The 18,939-nt window shown below is 48.2% G+C and overlaps 1 protein-coding gene across 2 annotated transcripts in view; it reads right to left on the bottom strand.

The window, feature by feature from the left end:
• The window catches only part of MACROD1 (mono-ADP ribosylhydrolase 1), a 1,024,390-nt gene extending 1,006,762 nt beyond the window's left edge, over positions 1 to 17,628 (bottom strand). For both annotated transcript variants that reach the window (XM_075326035.1, XM_075326034.1), the window contains exons 1-2: positions 17,366 to 17,628; positions 8,691 to 8,792 (exon numbers count right to left, since the gene is read on the bottom strand). In XM_075326035.1, coding sequence (XP_075182150.1) covers positions 8,691 to 8,792; positions 17,366 to 17,552 — 289 coding nt within the window. In that variant the 5' untranslated portion in view covers positions 17,553 to 17,628. The remainder of the gene's footprint in view (positions 1 to 8,690; positions 8,793 to 17,365) is intronic.
• Positions 17,629 to 18,939: the final 1,311 nt, after the last annotated feature.

Here is an 18,939-nt window from a genome sequence, read left to right as displayed (position 1 = left end):
AATAAAAGTCCGCTCTTCCTTATAATGAGGTCTATTCTCTACGTACTATTCGCTGTGGCAATAAGACTGATTGACAGGAAAGAATTGCTGAGGATGTCTGCTAAATCCACCTGTCAAATTGCTACAATCACTTTGGTCATTTAAGTATAGCAATTATGGCTATTTCCTACTGGATCGTACGTGAAATCGCTGCGTGCAATTAAGCAGGTTCCTAAAGGGAGCGGTGTGCAAGATGCACAATGTCACATCCTCTGCCGGTTTCTACCGTAGGAGAGGACGGCACGTCGTCCACGCGCAGTACAATACCCCATGTCTGACATGGATGAGAGATGCATTTAAGCTGCATGACACCATCCATCCTTCCACATCTCATCAGGTGGATTTCAGCAGCTTTGTCAGGTAAATATCATTCTGCACACACAGGCCCGGTCTTTTTTTGGACTGTCCAGGAAGGATTTCTGCTGAACAATGATTTTTTTTTTGCAATCTGTAGGAATGAACAGAATTGGTGGAGACGGCTGCACTCTGAAATGCTAAAGCATGCAAACAATAAATGCAAGAATACAGATATGCATTACTGCTTAGGGAAATCTAGGAAAAAATGAGAAATTTACCATACAAAAATGGCCATTTCTATATCTGCCCAGTAGCCATGTCAAGTGCTGGAGAGGAGAAGTAGCCACAAGGATTTCCCTTCCCTTCCACCATCTCACCCTTCCCTAGCCACAAGGATTTCCCTTCCCTTCCACCATCTCCCCCTTCCCTGGCCACAAGGATTTCCCTTCCCTTCCACCATCTCCCCCTTCCCTAGACACAGGGTTTCCCTTCCACCATCTCCCTCTTCGCTAGACACAAGGTTTCCCTTATCTTCCACCATCTCCCCCTTCCCTAGCCACAGGGTTCCCCTTCCCTTCCACCATCTCCCCCTTCCCTAGACACAGGGTTTCCCTTCCACCATCTCCCCCTTCCCTAGACACAGGGTTTCCCTTCCCTTCCACCATCTCCCCCTTCCATAGCCACAAGGATTTCCCTTCCCTTCCACCATCTCCCCCTTCCCTGGCCACAAGGATTTCCCTTTCCTTCCACCATCTCCCCCTTCCCTAGACACAGGGTTTCCCTTCCCTTCCACCATCTCCCCCTTCCCTAGCCACAAGGATTTCCTTTCCCTTCCACCATCTCCCCCTTCTCTAGCCACAAGGATTTCCCTTCCCTTCAAACATCTCCCCCTTCCCTAGCCACAATGATTTCCTTTCCCTTCCACCATCTCCCCCTTCCCTAGCCACAGGGATTTCCCTTCCCTTCCACCATCTTCACAGTCCCTAGCCACAGGGATTTCCCTTCCACCTTCTCCCCCTTCCCTAGACACAGGGTTTCCCTTCCCTTCCACCATCTCCCCCTTCCCTAGACACAGGGTTTCCTTTCCCTTCCACCATCTCCCCCTTCCCTAGACACAGGGTTTCCCTTCCACCATCTCCCCCTTCCCTAGCGACAAGAATTTCCCTTTCCTTCCACCATCTTCACAGTCCCTAGCCACAGGGATTTCCCTTCCCTTCCATCTTCTCCCCCTTCCCTAGACACAGGGTTTCCCTTCCCTTCCACCATCTCCCCCTTCCCTAGACACAGGGTTTCCCTTCCCTTCCACCATCTCCCCCTTCCCTAGACACAGGGTTTCCCTTCCACCATCTCCCCCTTCCCTAGACACAGGGTTTCCCTTCCCTTCCACCATCTCCCCCTTCCCTAGACACAGGGTTTCCCTTCCCTTCCACCATCTCACCCTTCCCTAGACACAGGGTTTCCCTTCCACCATCTCCCCCTTCCTTAGACACAGGGTTTCCCTTCCACCATCTCCCCCTTCCCTAGACACAGGGTTTCCCTTCCCTTCCACCATCTCCCCCTTCCCTAGACACAGGGTTTCCCTTCCCTTCCACCATCTCCCCCTTCCCTAGGCACAGGATTTCCCTTCCCTTCCACCATCTCCCCCTTCCCTAGACACAGGGTTTCCCTTCCCTTCCACCATCTCACCCTTCCCTAGACACAGGGTTTCCCTTCCCTTCCACCATCTCCCCCTTCCCTAGACACAGGGTTTCCCTTCCCTTCCACCATCTCCCCCTTCCCTAGACACAGGGTTTCCCTTCCCTTCCACCATCTCACCCTTCCCTAGACACAGGGTTTCCCTTCCCTTCCACCATCTCCCCCTTCCCTAGACACAGGGTTTCCCTTCCCTTCCACCATCTCCCCCTTCCCTAGACACAGGGTTTCCCTTCCCTTCCACCATCTCCCCCTTCCCTAGACACAGGGTTTCCCTTCCACCATCTCCCCCTTCCCTAGACACAGAGTTTCCCTTCCCTTCCACCATCTCCCCCTTCCCTAGACACAGGGATGCCCTTCCCTTCCACCATCTCCCCCTTCCCTAGACACAGGGATGCCCTTCCCTTCCACCATCGACCCCTTCCCTAGGCACAGGATTTCCCTTCCCTTCCACCATCTCCCTCTTCCCTAGACACAGGGTTTCCCTTCCACCATCTCCCCCTTCGCTAGGCACAGGATTTCCCTTCCACCATCTCCCCCTTCCCTAGCCACAAAGATTTCCTTTCCCTTCCAACATCTCCCCCTTCCCTAGCCACAAGGATTTCCTTTCCCTTCCACCATCTCCCCCTTCCCTAGCCACAGGGATTTCCCTTCCCTTCCACCATCTCCCCCTTCCCTAGACACAGGGTTTCCTTTCCCTTCCACCATCTCCCCCTTCCCTAGACACAGGGTTTCCCTTCCACCATCTCCCCCTTCCCTAGACACAGGGTTTCCCTTCCACCATCTCCCCCTTCCCTAGCGACAAGAATTTCCCTTTCCTTCCACCATCTTCACAGTCCCTAGCCACAGGGATTTCCCTTCCCTTCCACCATCTCCCCGTTTCCCTAGACACAGGGTTTCCCTTCCCTTCCACTATCTCCCCCTTCCCTAGACACAGGGTTTCCCTTCCACCATCTCCCCCTTCTCTAGACACAGGGTTTCCCTTCCCTTCCACCATCTCCCCCTTCCCTAGACACAGGGTTTCCCTTCCCTTCCACCATCTCACCCTTCCCTAGACACAGGGTTTCCCTTCCCTTCCACCATCTCACCCTTCCCTAGACACAGGGTTTCCCTTCCCTTCCACCATCTCACCCTTCCCTAGACACAGGGTTTCCCTTCCCTTCCACCATCTCACCCTTCCCTAGACATAGGGTTTCCCTTCCACCATCTCCCCCTTCCCTAGACACAGGGTTTCCCTTCCACCATCTCCCCCTTCCCTAGACACAGGGTTTCCCTTCTACCATCTCCCCCTTCCCTAGACACAGGGTTTCCCTTCCCTTCCACCATCTCCCTCTTCCCTAGACACAGGGTTTCCCTTCCACCATCTCCCCCTTCCCTAGACACAGGGATTTCCCTTCCCTTCCACCTTCTCCCCCTTCCCTAGACACAGGGTTTCCCTTCCCTTCCACCATCTCACCCTTCCCTAGACACAGGGTTTCCCTTCCACCATCTCACCCTTCCCTAGACACAGGGTTTCCCTTCCACCATCTCCCCCTTCCCTAGACACAGGGTTTCCCTTCCACCATCTCCCCCTTCCCTAGACACAGGGATGCCCTTCCCTTCCACCATCTCCCCCTTCCCTAGACACAGGGATGCCCTTCCCTTCCACCATCTCCCCCTTCCCTACACACAGGGTTTCCCTTCCACCATCTCACCCTTCCCTAGACACAGGGTTTCCCTTCCACCATCTCCCCCTTCCTTAGACACAGGGTTTCCCTTCCACCATCTCCCCCTTCCCTAGACACAGGGATGCCCTTCCCTTCCACCATCTCCCCCTTCCCTAGACACAGGGATGCCCTTCCCTTCCACCATCTCCCCCTTCCCTACACACAGGGATGCCCTTCCCTTCCACCATCTCCCCCTTCCCTAGACACAGGGATGCCCTTCCCTTCCACCATCGACCCCTTCCCTAGGCACAGGATTTCCCTTCCACAATCTCCCTCTTCCCTAGACACAGGGTTTCCCTTCCACCATCTCCCCCTTCGCTAGGCACAGGATTTCCCTTCCACCATCTCCCCCTTCCCTAGACACAGGGTTTCCCTTCCCTTCCACCATCTCCCCCTTCCCTAGACACAGGGTTTCCCTTCCCTTCCACCATCTCCCCCTTCCCTAGACACAGGGATTTCCCTTCCCTTCCACCTTCTCCCCCTTCCCTAGACACAGGGTTTCCCTTCCCTTCCACCATCTCACCCTTCCCTAGACACAGGGTTTCCCTTCCACCATCTCACCCTTCCCTAGACACAGGGTTTCCCTTCCACCATCTCCCCCTTCCCTAGACACAGGGTTTCCCTTCCACCATCTCCCCCTTCCCTAGACACAGGGATGCCCTTCCCTTCCACCATCTCCCCCTTCCCTAGACACAGGGATGCCCTTCCCTTCCACCATCTCCCCCTTCCCTACACACAGGGTTTCCCTTCCACCATCTCACCCTTCCCTAGACACAGGGTTTCCCTTCCACCATCTCCCCCTTCCTTAGACACAGGGTTTCCCTTCCACCATCTCCCCCTTCCCTAGACACAGGGATGCCCTTCCCTTCCACCATCTCCCCCTTCCCTAGACACAGGGATGCCCTTCCCTTCCACCATCTCCCCCTTCCCTACACACAGGGATGCCCTTCCCTTCCACCATCTCCCCCTTCCCTAGACACAGGGATGCCCTTCCCTTCCACCATCGACCCCTTCCCTAGGCACAGGATTTCCCTTCCACAATCTCCCTCTTCCCTAGACACAGGGTTTCCCTTCCACCATCTCCCCCTTCGCTAGGCACAGGATTTCCCTTCCACCATCTCCCCCTTCCCTAGACACAGGGTTTCCCTTCCCTTCCACCATCTCCCCCTTCCCTAGACACAGGGTTTCCCTTCCCTTCCACCATCTCCCCCTTCCCTAGCCACAAGGATTTCCTTTCCCTTACACCATCTCCCCTTTCCCTAGCCACAAGGATTTCCCTTCCCTTCCACCATCTCCCCCTTCCCTAGCCACAAGGATTTCCCTTCCCTTCCACCATCTCCCCCTTCCCTGGCCACAAGGATTTCCCTTCCCTTCCACCATCTCCCCCTTCCCTAGACACAGGGATTTGCCTTCCCTTCCACCATCTCCCCCTTACCCAGACACAGGGTTTCCCTTCCCTTCCACCATCTCCCCTTTCCATAGACACAGGGTTTCCCTTCCCTTCCACCATCTCCCCCTTCCCTAGCCACAAGGATTTCCTTTCCCTTCCACCATCTCCCCCTTCCCTAGCCACAAGGATTTCCCTTCCCTTCCACCATCTCCCCCTTCCCTAGCCACAGGGATTTCCCTTCCACCATCTCCCCCTTCCCTAGACACAGGGTTTCCCTTCCCTTCCACCATCTCCCCCTTCCCTAGACACAGGGTTTCCCTTCCCTTCCACCATCTCCCCCTTCCCTAGACACAGGGTTTCCCTTCCCTTCCACCATCTCCCCCTTCCCTAGACACAGGGTTTCCCTTCCCTTCCACCATCTCCCCCTTCCCTAGACACAGGGTTTCCCTTCCCTTCCACCATCTCCCCCTTCCCTAGGCACAGGATTTCCCTTCCCTTCCACCATCTCCCCCTTCCCTAGGCACAGGATTTCCCTTCCCTTTCACCATCTCCCCCTTCCCTAGGCACAGGATTTCCCTTCCCTTCCACCATCTCCCCCTTCCCTAGACACAGGGATTTCCCTTCTCTTCCACCTTCTCCCCCTTCCCTAGACACAGGGATTTCCCTTCTCTTCCACCTTCTCCCCCTTCCCTAGACACAGGGTTTCCCTTCCCTTCCACCATCTCCCCCTTCCCCAGACACAGGGTTTCCCTTCCCTTCCACCATCTCACCCTTCCCTAGACACAGGGTTTCCCTTCCCTTCCACCATCTCACCCTTCCCTAGACACAGGGTTTCCCTTCCCTTCCACCATCTCCCCCTTCCCTAGACACAGGGTTTCCCTTCCACCATCTCCCCCTTCCTTAGACACAGGGTTTCCCTTCCACCATCTCCCCCTTCCTTAGACACAGGGTTTCCCTTCCACCATCTCCCCCTTCCCTAGACACAGGGTTTCCCTTCCCTTCCACCATCTCCCCCTTCCCTAGACACAGGGATGCCCTTCCCTTCCACCATCTCCCCCTTCCCTAGACACAGGGATGCCCTTCCCTTCCACCATCGACCCCTTCCCTAGGCACAGGATTTCCCTTCCCTTCCACCATCTCCCTCTTCCCTAGACACAGGGTTTCCCTTCCACCATCTCCCCCTTCGCTAGGCACAGGATTTCCCTTCCACCATCTCCCCCTTCTCTAGCCACAAGGATTTCCCTTCCCTTCCAACATCTCCCCCTTCCCTAGCCACAAGGATTTCCTTTCCCTTCCACCATCTCCCCCTTCCCTAGCCACAGGGATTTCCCTTCCCTTCCACCATCTCCCCCTTCCCTAGACACAGGGTTTCCCTTCCACCATCTCCCACTTCCCTAGCGACAAGGATTTCCCTTTCCTTCCACCATCTTCACAGTCCCTAGCCACAGGGATTTCCCTTCCCTTCCACCTTCTCCCCCTTCCCTAGACACAGGGTTTCCCTTCCCTTCCACCATCTCCCCCTTCCCTAGACACAGGGTTTCCCTTCCACCATCTCCCCCTTCCCTAGCCACAAGGATTTCCCTTTCCTTCCACCATCTTCACAGTCGCTAGCCACAGGGATTTCCCTTCCCTTCCACCTTCTCTCCCTTCCCTAGACACAGGGTTTCCCTTCCCTTCCACCATCTCCCCCTTCCCTAGACACAGGGTTTCCCTTCCACCATCTCCCCCTTCCCTAGACACAGGGTTTCCCTTCCCTTCCACCATCTCCCCCTTCCCTAGACACAGGGTTTCCCTTCCCTTCCACTATCTCACCCTTCCCTAGACACAGGGTTTCCCTTCCCTTCCACCATCTCACCCTTCCCTAAACATAGGGTTTCCCTTCCACCATCTCCCCCTTCCCTAGACACAGGGTTTCCCTTCCACCATCTCCCCCTTCCTTAAACACAGGGTTTCCCTTCCACCATCTCCCCCTTCCCTAGACACAGGGTTTCCCTTCCCTTCCACCATCTCCCACCTTCCCTAGACACAGGGTTTCCCTTCCACCATCTCCCCCTTCCCTAGACACAGAGTTTCCCTTCCACCATCTCCCCCTTCCCTAGACACAGGGATGCCCTTCCCTTCCACCATCGACCCCTTCCCTAGGCACAGGATTTCCCTTCCACAATCTCCCTCTTCCCTAGACACAGGGTTTCCCTTCCACCATCTCCCCCTTCGCTAGGCACAGGATTTCCCTTCCACCATCTCCCCCTTCCTTAGACACAGGGTTTCCCTTCCACCATCTCCCCCTTCCCTAGACACAGGGTTTCCCTTCCCTTCCACCAACTTCCTCTTCCCTAGACACAGGGTTTCCCTTCCCTTCCACCATCTCCCCCTTCCCTAGACACAGGGTTTCCCTTCCACCATCTCCCCCTTCCCTAGCCACAAGGATTTCCTTTCCCTTACACCATCTCCCCTTTCCCTAGCCACAATGATTTCCCTTCCCTTCCACCATCTCCCCCTTCCCTAGCCACAAGGATTTCCCTTCCCTTCCACCATCTCCCCCTTCCCTGGCCACAAGGATTTCCCTTCCCTTCCACCATCTCCCCCTTCCCTGGCCACAAGGATTTCCCTTCCCTTCCACCATCTCCCCCTTCCCTAGCCACAGGGAATTCAGTTCCCTTCTACCATCTCCCCCTTGCCCAGACACAGGATTTCCCTTCCACCATCTCCCCCTTCCCTAGACACAGGGATTTCCCTTCCACCATCTCTTCCTTACCCAGACACAGGGTTTCCCTTCCCTTCCACCATCTCCCCTTTCCCTAGACACAGGGTTTCCCTTCCCTTCCACCATCTCCCCCTTCCCTAGCCACAAGGATTTCCTTTCCCTTCCACCATCTCCCCCTTCCCTAGCCAAAAGGATTTCCCTTCCCTTCCACCATCTCCCCCTTCCCTAGCCACAGGGATTTCCCTTCCACCATCTCCCCCTTCCCTAGCCACAAGGATTTCCTTTCCCTTCCACCATCTCCCCCTTCCCTAGCCACAGGGATTTCCCTTCCACCATCTCCCCCTTCCCTAGCCACAAGGATTTCCCTTCCACCATCTCCCCCTTCCCTGGCCACAAGGATTTCCCTTTCACCATCTCCCCCTTCCCTAGCCACAGGGTTTCCCTTCCCTTTCATGATCTCCCCCTTCCCTGGCCACAATGATTTCCCTTCCCTTCCACCATCTCCCCCTTCCCTAGCCAAAGGTATTTCCCTTCCCTTCCACCATCTCCCTCTTCCCTGGCCATAAGGATTTCCCTTTCCTTCCACCATCTCCCCCTTCCCTAGCCACAAGGATTTCCCTTCCCTTCCCTATCTCCCCCTTCCCTAGCCACAAGGATTTCCCTTTCCTTCCACCATCTCCCCCTTCCCTAGCCACAGGGATTTCCCTTCCACCATCTCCCCCGTCCCTAAACATAAAGGTTTCCCTTTCCTTCCCTTGGTTCTTCCCCGTACCTAGCGTGACAATAGGTCTGTATACATAAAATGGTATAAAGTATTGGTCTACGCAAAACTAGATCAAATGAGATTTTTTGGGTTTCTTACTTTTCGATGCGTCTTTCCATGTTGGTATCTCCTTCAGCTTGATAAAGTCTTTCACAGAGTAATGCTCGCGCCTCTGCTTACTGTTGAGACCCTTCAGGAAAACTAAAAATATATAAAAAGAGAAAATACAAATGAATGAATCATTAAAAACATTTTTGATTAATGAATGAAATTATTAAAGTGCATAAATGCAAAGCATCATTACTGCAACTGCAAGTCCAGGTTTTATGACCCCAGCCATAGGAATCATTGGGATCTATGGGGCCGTTTAGCTTGGGTCGGCAACTCATGATCAGCCCAGAACGTCCGGCCGTAATTCGGATGCAAAAATGTTCTGCGTCGCGGCTTTCTAAATAAATCTGAACACTTCGGCCAGCAGTTATCACCCCAAATTAATGACATTTTATTACTGAATTAATAGCGGTTGATACAAATGTTCATGTTAAAACTAAGCTTCAGGCAAACACGATTCCCTGTGTGATGCCTCCTGCCCTGAGGGCGAACACGACAAATGGCTTCAAAAAGAACAGTTTGGGCATAATCACGCCACAGATTTACTGTACAAAGATCTGCAACCGAAAAATGTCAGAATAGGGATATTTCTTCAGCAGGTGCATGGATTTTAGCAAGCCCCATATAGATGAATGGGAGTATCATAGAAAATTCCATACGAAAAAACCCCGTTGACTTGTGAATACGCCCTCCTCTAGGAATTGCACGGTGAATCAGATTGATCCTTCGACTTCTGTGTACCCCAAAAAGTGATCACTGGACATTAGGGGTAAATATAGACTCCCTGGGAACGCCGGTTTCCCAATAATCGTGCACTGTAAATGGGTTGCCAATCATCGGAGCAAAATGCTTGTTTGTGGAGTAAAAGAATTCTTAATCTTGCTTTAAAAAATAAATAAATAAATACATTTTTGAAGCCAAATGGGTGGCTTTGATTTAGTAGGCATTGGAGGAGGCGGAGAGCACCTTCTACTCTTCGATGGTTAAGCGCTAAGGTCAGCTTAAAGGGAATCGGTCAGCAGGTTTTTGCTATGTAATCTGAGAGCAGCACAATGTAGAGACTGAGACCTTGATTCCAGTGATGTCACATACTGAGCTGAATTTTCAATAAAATCATTGTTTTATCAGCAGGAGATTATCACTACAGGACTAGTTGTCTCATGCCTCTATCATGATCTAGGATCGGTATTCACCGCTCCAGAGTTTCACAGCCCTGGCCTGGTCATCTTAGGGGTTAACTCCCATTCTGATTTCAGCAGACACTACGGTATATATGGTCTCTGGTATATATGGCGCTGGTTATAATTTTGCTCTGCAGCCTGTGACTTGTTCTGATGAGATTTCCTGGTTTATCTGCCTCCTTGTTGTTGTGCCCTAACTTGCACCCCCCCATTCATCTGCCTGTCCCAGTCCCTGACTTCCCGCTCCTGTCTATTGTTTGTGTTCCCCTCTGCATACCTGATCTCCCGGCTTCTGACTCCGTTCTGTTTTCTGGCTTGATTTTAATCCTCCCTTTGCAGTGACTTGACTTCCCGGGTAGACCCTGACTGTTTGACTACTCTACTGCCCCCTGTTGGTTCATCTGTGAGCTGCCTGCTGGAGTTACTCTGCTGTACTTCAGCTGTTTTTCTGTCACAGTGTAACTTTGACTCTCCTTCACTACTCTGCTGCTGCCTAGTGTGGAATACGCTGTACTACGTCTTACTAGCCCTTTGTACAGCGTGACAGCCTCCTAGTCAACTCTTCAGTATAACCCCACTTCCACTACTAATTAGCAGTGTGGTTGGGGTTATACACAGCTCAGCATTCTGAGCGCTGCTAGATCTGCAGGAGAGAAAACTGTAATTGTATTAAAATGACAGCAAGCAGCCCAGTAAGTGACACATCGCTGGAATCAGGGTCTTTGTCCCTACATTATGCTGCTCTCAGATGAGGGAGCAAAAACCTGGTGACAGATTCCCTTTAAAGGGAATCTGTCAGGTGATTTTCTAGTACAATACTAAGGTTATCTTTAAATAGGGCTCTAACAGGATCAGTAAGTTTTACTGCTCTACGTTATCCTGGTATCTTGTTGTAAGCTTCGAAGAATTCAGTGTGACATAGTAACTAGTCAAGGATATGTAAGTACAACTGCATATTCACTGCTCCCACTTCCAGTGCTGGCACTAGCGATAGTAAATTTGAGATGAATTTGCACTGCTGCCCCCACCCATACTCCCTGCCACCTACCTTTTAACAGTGATAGTGAATGCACTGAGTAGTGCCTATGCAAATTGTATTTACATACACTTGGCTAGCCATCACGAGACGCTGAATTCTCAAGAGTGTACAACAAGATAACAGAAGAAGCAACAGCAATAAAAGTTACTGATCTTAAAGATCTGCTTAAAAGGAATCTGTCACCAGGTTTTTGCCCCCTAATCTGAGAGCAGTATTCGGTAGAGACAGAGATCCTGATTCAAACAATGTGTCACTTACTGGGCTTCTTAGTGTAGCTTTTAAAAAAAAACAAAAAACACTGTTTAGTTAACAGGTGATTATCATTACAGGACTACTTGGTGTGCTGCAGGTAATCCAGCACATTCATGGGCTCTGTATAACTGCAGCAGATAAAACACAGATTTTATAAAAATGACAGCAAACAGCTCAGTAAGTGACATATCTTTGGAATCAGGGTCTCTGTCTCTACATTATGCTGCTCTCATTTGGGGAGTGCAAAAACCTGGTGACGGATTCCCTTTAAGCTGTGTTTAAAGATAACATTAGTATTGTACTAGAAAATTACCTGACAGATTCCCTTTAGTCCAACCTCAACAGGTTAATAGAGCTTAGTACACCACTGAAAGGCTTGACAAGACCGGGGCATCCTCATGTGATATGTTTATAGTGTAAGGCAGCCAAAAATTCTTTTTTTGCTTTCGGTTTGGTCATGTCTCAGGGTTGTCCCCATTTTGGTTGAAGGTACTGCTATTTCTACAGGAACCTTTTGAGTTCCTATAAGTCCTGTACTCCACAGGGATGATTTTTAGGAGTTAATGACCTTATAAAAAGTTGTTTGCTTTTGCAGAAAAGTGATTGTCAAGGTTTGGAAATCTAAATATTAACAAGAAATGAACTGGTTAAGTTGAAATAGTGTAGACTGAATGGTTGGAAGTGATGGATCCCACTACACCGCTATATAAATGCATTAATGGAACATAATATGTATTTGGACCACGCGCGTTTCGATCTACAACTAGAGCTTCTTGGTTTATTTCTCGGAAGCACTTTGTCCTACGTAAAAAGGTCATGTGTTCCCGAGACCAGTGGCAGCCTATGTCCACAGAACGATCTACTGTATTACCGAACATTCTGTATACATGGGAAATTCAGACAATCTGTCCAAACAACAGCAAAAATGTTGCTTTTTTCCCCCGCTGCGTCTTCTGCACTAAAATGCTCAATGTTTTGAAACCTTTGTTATCTTGACGTTTTTCTGCATGTAATTAAATAAATACAGATGTCTAGTCACTTTGGCAGCCTATGTCCACAGAACGATCTACCGTATTACCGAACGTTCTGGGTACATGGGATATTCAGACCGGTCAGATCGGTCCAAACAGCAAAACAAACTGCATACATACAAGTATGCAAAATATTCCCCCTCCACCATCCAAACAGGTAAAGCAGCGGGTTTTTTTTTTTTAGAAAAGCTGGAATTCTGCACTTAAAGATGCAACTGTTTTTTTACATGCAATTTTTCTCCAGGATCTACATTGGGTTGCACACTGATATAGATGGAAGTTGCCATCTTAAAGCCCTGTGACCAGGGGAGAAAATAACTGTGGATTTTGCCGTGGAAAACCTGTGGATTTTCTAGATTTTCCAGATAAATCCGCAGGTTTGCGCAAGGCCAGACACTCCCCATGTTATCCTATGGGATTTGGGGAGCGCTGTTTCAATGCTGCGGAATTTGAACCTGCAGAAAATGCTGCGGATTTCCCGCAGCAACGAAGAACTGCATGTCAATTATTCATGGAGATTTTCCTGCCTTTCTACTATGTAGATACTGGGGGGAAAATCCACAGGAATCACGCTCGAATTCCGCACGTTTTCCGCAACCATTCCGCAACACTGGATAGCAGCAGATTTCGGGGAGCTGCTGCGTGAACCTGCGGAAATAGCTGCAGAAAATCTCGCAAGTATTGTCTCCCATAGGCACAGGGCCTAAAGCTATGTGCACACGGGACTATGTACCTGCGGATATGCAGCTCCCCGGAATCCGAAACTATGCATTGCTGCGGGATTCCAGCGAAATAGCTGTGGAAAATCTGTGGATATTCATGCGGCTTACCTGCAGAAGTCCCGGCCTCTATCTCCATAGTGGAGAGGCGGGATTTCCGCGGGAATAATTGAGATGTAATTACGTGCGGCTGCGGGACTTCCGCAGCTGCAAATACTGCAGCATGGACACAGCATTCACCATGTCCCATAGGATACATGGGGAGTGTCTGTACTTACTGAGAGGAGACAGGCTGATAGGAGCGGCAGTAATACACCGCCGCTCCTGTCAGCTTTCGATGTAGCAGAGCTGGATGCGTCGCGGTACCTCGTGTGGATTACGTCGGACCTGGAGGGGTATTTGAGGGTTAATAAAAGTGGTGAATGAGAGTGTTTTTTGTCTTTCATTTTGTGTCGTGTTTATTTACTTTCACTATAGATTAATCATAGGGGTGTCTCATACACGCCTGCCACGATTAACCTAGGACTTAGTGGCAGCTATGGGCTGCCATTAACTCCTTATTCCCTCGATTACCACCGCACCAGGGCAATTCGGGATGAGCCGGGTAGAGTCCCGGGACTGTCGCATCTAATGGATGGCTGCTGGCTGATATTTTTAGGCTGGGGGGCTTCCCATAATGTGGGGCTCCCCATCCTGAGAATACCAGCCTTCAGCCGTGTGGCTTTACTTTGGCAATATCAAAATTGTGGGGGAACGCCGTCGTTTTTTTAAATTAATTTTTTATTTATTTTACTGCACTATATAGACCCACCCACCGGTGGCTGTGATTGGTTGCAGTGAGACAGCTGTCACTCAGCGTGGGGGCGTGTCTGACTGCAACCAATCATAGGCGCCGGTGGGCGGGGGAAGCAGGGAATATGAAATGGAATAACGAGCGGCCGGCATTTTCAAAAGCCGGAGAAGCTGCCACAGTGAGAACGCCGTGCAGAGCCGTGCCCATGATCAAGGAGTATAAAGGAGGGAGGGAGAGACCGACCGAGAGAGACACAGACAGACAGAGAGTCTATTTACACAATGTCTGGGCATGCCCAGAAACAAAAAATGGAAACCGGAGCCGGTTTCCGGCATATGACGGATGACGACGAATCCAGCTCCCATAGGCTTCCATTATAAAAAAAAAAAAAAAGCCACACGGTGCCGGATTTGGTGCAATCCTGCAGTTCTCTTCATTGTTCCATCCAGCTGCCGGACAAGCAAATTTTGCCGGATGGAACGCAAGAACATCCAGCACAATCCGGTGCTAATAGAAGTCTATGGGGGAAAAAAACGCATCCAGCGGCAACAGACGCCGGATCCGTTTTATCTGGGGGGTTTTTTGCCGGATTGTGCCGGATGCCAAAAAACTGATGTGTGAAAGTAGCCTAAACCATATAGGTTGTTTGCCGAGGACACATTTCAATTTAAATATTTTATCAGATTTCTTTTTACAAAAACTCTGATTATTAAAGGAGAAACATAGAAAAATGGTTGTCACCAAGGTCCCTAGTGCCCCTTTGCCTCCATTTAGTGAAACAGACCGGGCAGTCTGCTGGCCAAGCTCATTCTTGACAGTCATTAGCAGGTGAATCACTAGCAAGTGCCTTAAATAAGTTGCCCTTTCTTTGGTAACGGCTTTTTTCTGACCATCTGTTGGTCACGTCTGATCCAGGGCAGTAAAATGTGAGGTTTCTGCTTTGATACTTTTCATATTAAACTGTAACAAACTTTTAAAGAGAGAGATATACAGTATATATATACTGCAAATGTCCCTGCAGATTGGTGTGGACACTGTATGCACTCGATTCTGTCTCTGTGATGGCACCATTGTGTTTAAATTTGGCTCCTGAAAACTGATCTCAAAAACACTTGTTGCTGCCGACATATAATATCCATACAGACAATACACAGCCGAGCCGGAGATCAGCTCCAGGGAACCATACAACAGATATATACACCTAAATACATATACACAACACATGCATTCAGCTTTTTGGAAGCCATAAAAATTAACTCCTTAAAGAGGTCCAACCAGCAGGATTTTGCTATTTGAGGTGCAGGCAGTGCCATACGGGAAGTAAGATGCTGAATCCAGGCACACCTGTTATAGAAAGATCCGATGCTTGGTTGATTAAATATCTGCAATCAAAGTTACAGAAATGCCCTGCACTATGATTGACAGGTGCAACGGGGGCCAGGCCTTTGTGTGTCGGGTCTTGAGTGTAAAGTCCTCCTCCAGCGTCCTCCTTGCCCCCTTTTCTTTTTTAAATATCGCGCTTCACCGCCATTGCTGCTGCTGCCGCTGCGTGCACATTACCACAGTAATGATGTATTCATTAAAATGGCGCCAGAGTCCGCGCATGTGCGTATCGTGATCTCCAGTGCCATTTTATTGACGACACTGCGGAGAAGACTATCAGTGGTATCGCATGTAAAAAGAAAAAAAAAAAAAAAAACTGCATATGTGCTGCTGAAAATGCGTTTTTTTGCATACATTTTTGCTTTAGTTCTTTAGTTGTTTTCCCTACATTTATTTGAATGGGTGAAAAATGCTGCAAAAAAATCACTGCTGCAGATTAAAAAATATATATATATAATAAAAAAAATTATATTTTTTTATTTATTTTTACTTTACTTTTTGCTGTGTAAAAATCACTGCCTTTTACTGTAAAGCAAATAAATAAAATATAATTTTTTTTATTATAAAAAATATATATAATTTTTTATAATAAAAAAAATTATATTTTATTACTTTTGCTTTACTTTTTGCTGTATAAAAAGTAAAAATCACTGCCTTTTACTGCACCAAAGTAAATGAGATTTTTTTTCTTTTTAAATATATATATATATATATATATATATATATATATATATATATATAAAATATATTATAGAGAGAGCGCGCGTGCGTGGGAAAAGGAACAGTCACACACTGCAAAACCACAATAAATTGTACCTAATAAAATATTTTTGGAGGTATTTAGAATATTAAAATAGCCATTGTAATACTAGCCCAGTGCCACTTCACGGCACCCTCCTTTGCTGGGTCCTACTCTAAACTATATATGTAAAAAATTAAAATTTATCGTGTGTATATGTGTGTAATATATAATTAAAGAAAAAATTATTTTTTTATTTATTTTTACTTTACTTTTTGCTGTGTAAAAATCACTGCCTTTTACTGCACCAAAGTAAATGATTTTTTTTTTTTTTTTGGGTTTTAAATCTGCACACGCCGTTTATTTTTTTTTCCTGGCAAAATTGAGCATATATATATATATATATATATATATATATATATATATATATATATATATATATATATATATATATATATATATATATATATATATATATATATATATATATATACATACACACACACATATACACACACACAGCAAAAACCGCAACGTGTCAATAAGTTGTTTTTTTTGGGAGTTTTTTTTTTTTTTTTTTAAACCTTTCATTCAATTTGACAGTGTCTAATACGGAGCGGCTCCCATAAAAAGTCATTAGGAAATAAGGATCCTCCACTTTTTAAAAACAAAACAAAAACCAAAAAAACACCGCCTCGTATGAACCTCCCAGAAGATTTGATAAAGCTTAAGAATTTTTAAGGATTTTAGAGCTATTTTGTTCCGAAATCCTCCTCAAATAATCTCGGTTTATAATCGAACAGGTTTTTTTTTTGTTTTGCTATTTTAGGGCAAATCAGACAAATTTTTCAAGCAGAATCCGCTCCAGGAAACGCTGGAATAAGGAGTTTTTGGTTTTCGTTGCTGCCTTATTTTTTGGCTCTGCTTTGTATGGACCGGATTCTATCAGGATTCACTTCTAAAAAAGGGACCTACATTTTTTTAAGGTTTTTATTTTCTGCAAAACCTCAAAAAAAAAACAAAAAAAATCACAAAAAAAATAAATTAGACTTATGAACATTAAAGACAATTTCTCATAGAAATGAATAGGAAGGGTTTTTCAAGTGCATGCAAGGAAAGTTTTTGAACTAAAACCTCCCCCAAAAAAAACTGAGAAAAACTCTTCCTGTTACAATTTTATCACCCTTGGCATATTTTGCCTCTGGGGTTCCTTGCGGTTCAAAGGATATAATCTAACTGAAGCCGAGAATGTCAGGATTAGTTTTACACTTCCCGATGTAGTCAGACTCACTGACAGCAGACACACGTGAAAAAACTATGAAAAAAACGTGAAAAAAAAACAAATTCTGTGATTTCTCTGCATCAGCAGATATACAACAGCTCCCCCTGCTGCAGGGTGACGGTACTGCAGCTGCACACCAAGGTTCTGCTCCTACAAATACACTAGGAAATTGCTGGAAAAGCAATTCCCTCACACGCAGGCTGTTAGGAGGGCGCACAGCAGACAGGTTAGAGCAGCTTCTCACTTTTGGCCTCTTTCCAGCTGGTGGAGGGAGAGTTCAGGTCAATCTTCCCGGCCATGGTGCGAGCGGAAGAAGTCAGTGGCCTCGTCGTGCTGGATAGAGGGTCAGTGAGCGGCGCCCAGTAACGGGGGAGCAGCAAGATGGGAGGGGAGCGGAGCAGCCCGCGGTGTACGAGCACGGAGCTGGTCATAGCTATAAATAGCCGCCACTGACGGGACCGGGGGTATTAATAGCTCCGGGGGAATTGTTCTTCCTTATAAGTGACTGTAGCAACAGCCGGCCACCAGAGGGCGCTAGGGAGTAATCAGTGTGGAACGCATGTGCGTGTCACCTGTGTATCCACTCTCTAATAAACTCGACAGTGATTGGTAATGCATGATGGCGGCCATTTTCTCGAAGACCAACCCAGTCACCTGTTCTGTTTAAGTAACCTATTTTTGCCTCTAGAATCGCTGAAAAATAGAATGAAGACCCCCCAGAGAAATACAGTGACACTGTGCAGTCTGAGGCTTATGTAGGATCAATATCAATTCTTTTGATATCTTTTTAATTGAAAAACTGTTATTGCAAATAAAAACATAAATAAATTCAGGGACAAATATTATAAAAAAAAATTAACCATATAGTTTAGTAATAAATGATAGAAGATTGACTATCTCACCCCCAACCTATAGGAAATGTTAATATTGAATTATAGGATGATAATGTCTCTTTATATTTATTTATACTTTGTTTAATATATTTTTGAGTAATGAACAAACACCATTTTCACATGCTTTTTTCCATCCTTCTTTATTGTGCGTGTTGTAGTCATGGCGACTGCGGGGGTTCAGGCGGTGTACCACCACGGTTGTGACGGGACACCAGCTGATCTTACAGCCAGGACCCAGTTCTTGCTGCTTGTAGTGGTGCCCGCGCCGGTCCCGGCAATTATACCCCCTAAATGCTGCAATCAGTGTGATCGCAGCATTCAGGAGGCAGGAAGAGGAATCACTTACCTCTCCCTGGCAATTGGGTCCCTGCAATGCGATGACAAGGACCCAATCACTACCATGGTATCCCTGGGTCGTCACTACGATGACCCCGGGTTACTGAGGTACGGATCGGCTCACAGACCAGGGCACCTATGTCACTGTGGTTCCCTGCAGCCATGTCCTCATCTCGCAGTCTTCAGGGAACCCCGGTGATGTCACAAGGTGAACCAAGTTCATTCTGGCAAATCTGTAGGAAACCCCGGTGATCTGCCAGCATGAACTCGATTCACCTTGTGACATCACCATGGCTCCCTGTACCGCAAAATGAGGAAATGGCTGCATGGAACCCCAGTTTTGTAACAAGGTAAACCGAGTTCATGTCAGGAAATCTGTAGGAAACCCTGGTGATCCGCCAGCATGAACTCGATTTACCTTGTGACATCACCGGGGGTCCCTGCAGCCATCTCCTCATTTTGCGCTACAGGGAACCCCGGTGACGTTGTACCGCCCCGCGGCCTCAGCTGCGGCGCCCGAGCCGCTCGGATCTGTGCTCGCGTTCTACGGGTGGTGGCTCGAGCCTCTCACGGACCCGGGGGGGTCACG

The sequence above is a fragment of the Anomaloglossus baeobatrachus genome, chromosome 10, assembly GCF_048569485.1.
Source record: "Anomaloglossus baeobatrachus isolate aAnoBae1 chromosome 10, aAnoBae1.hap1, whole genome shotgun sequence".
NCBI lineage: Eukaryota > Metazoa > Chordata > Amphibia > Anura > Aromobatidae > Anomaloglossus > Anomaloglossus baeobatrachus.
This window is presented reverse-complemented; position numbering and strand designations above follow the sequence as displayed.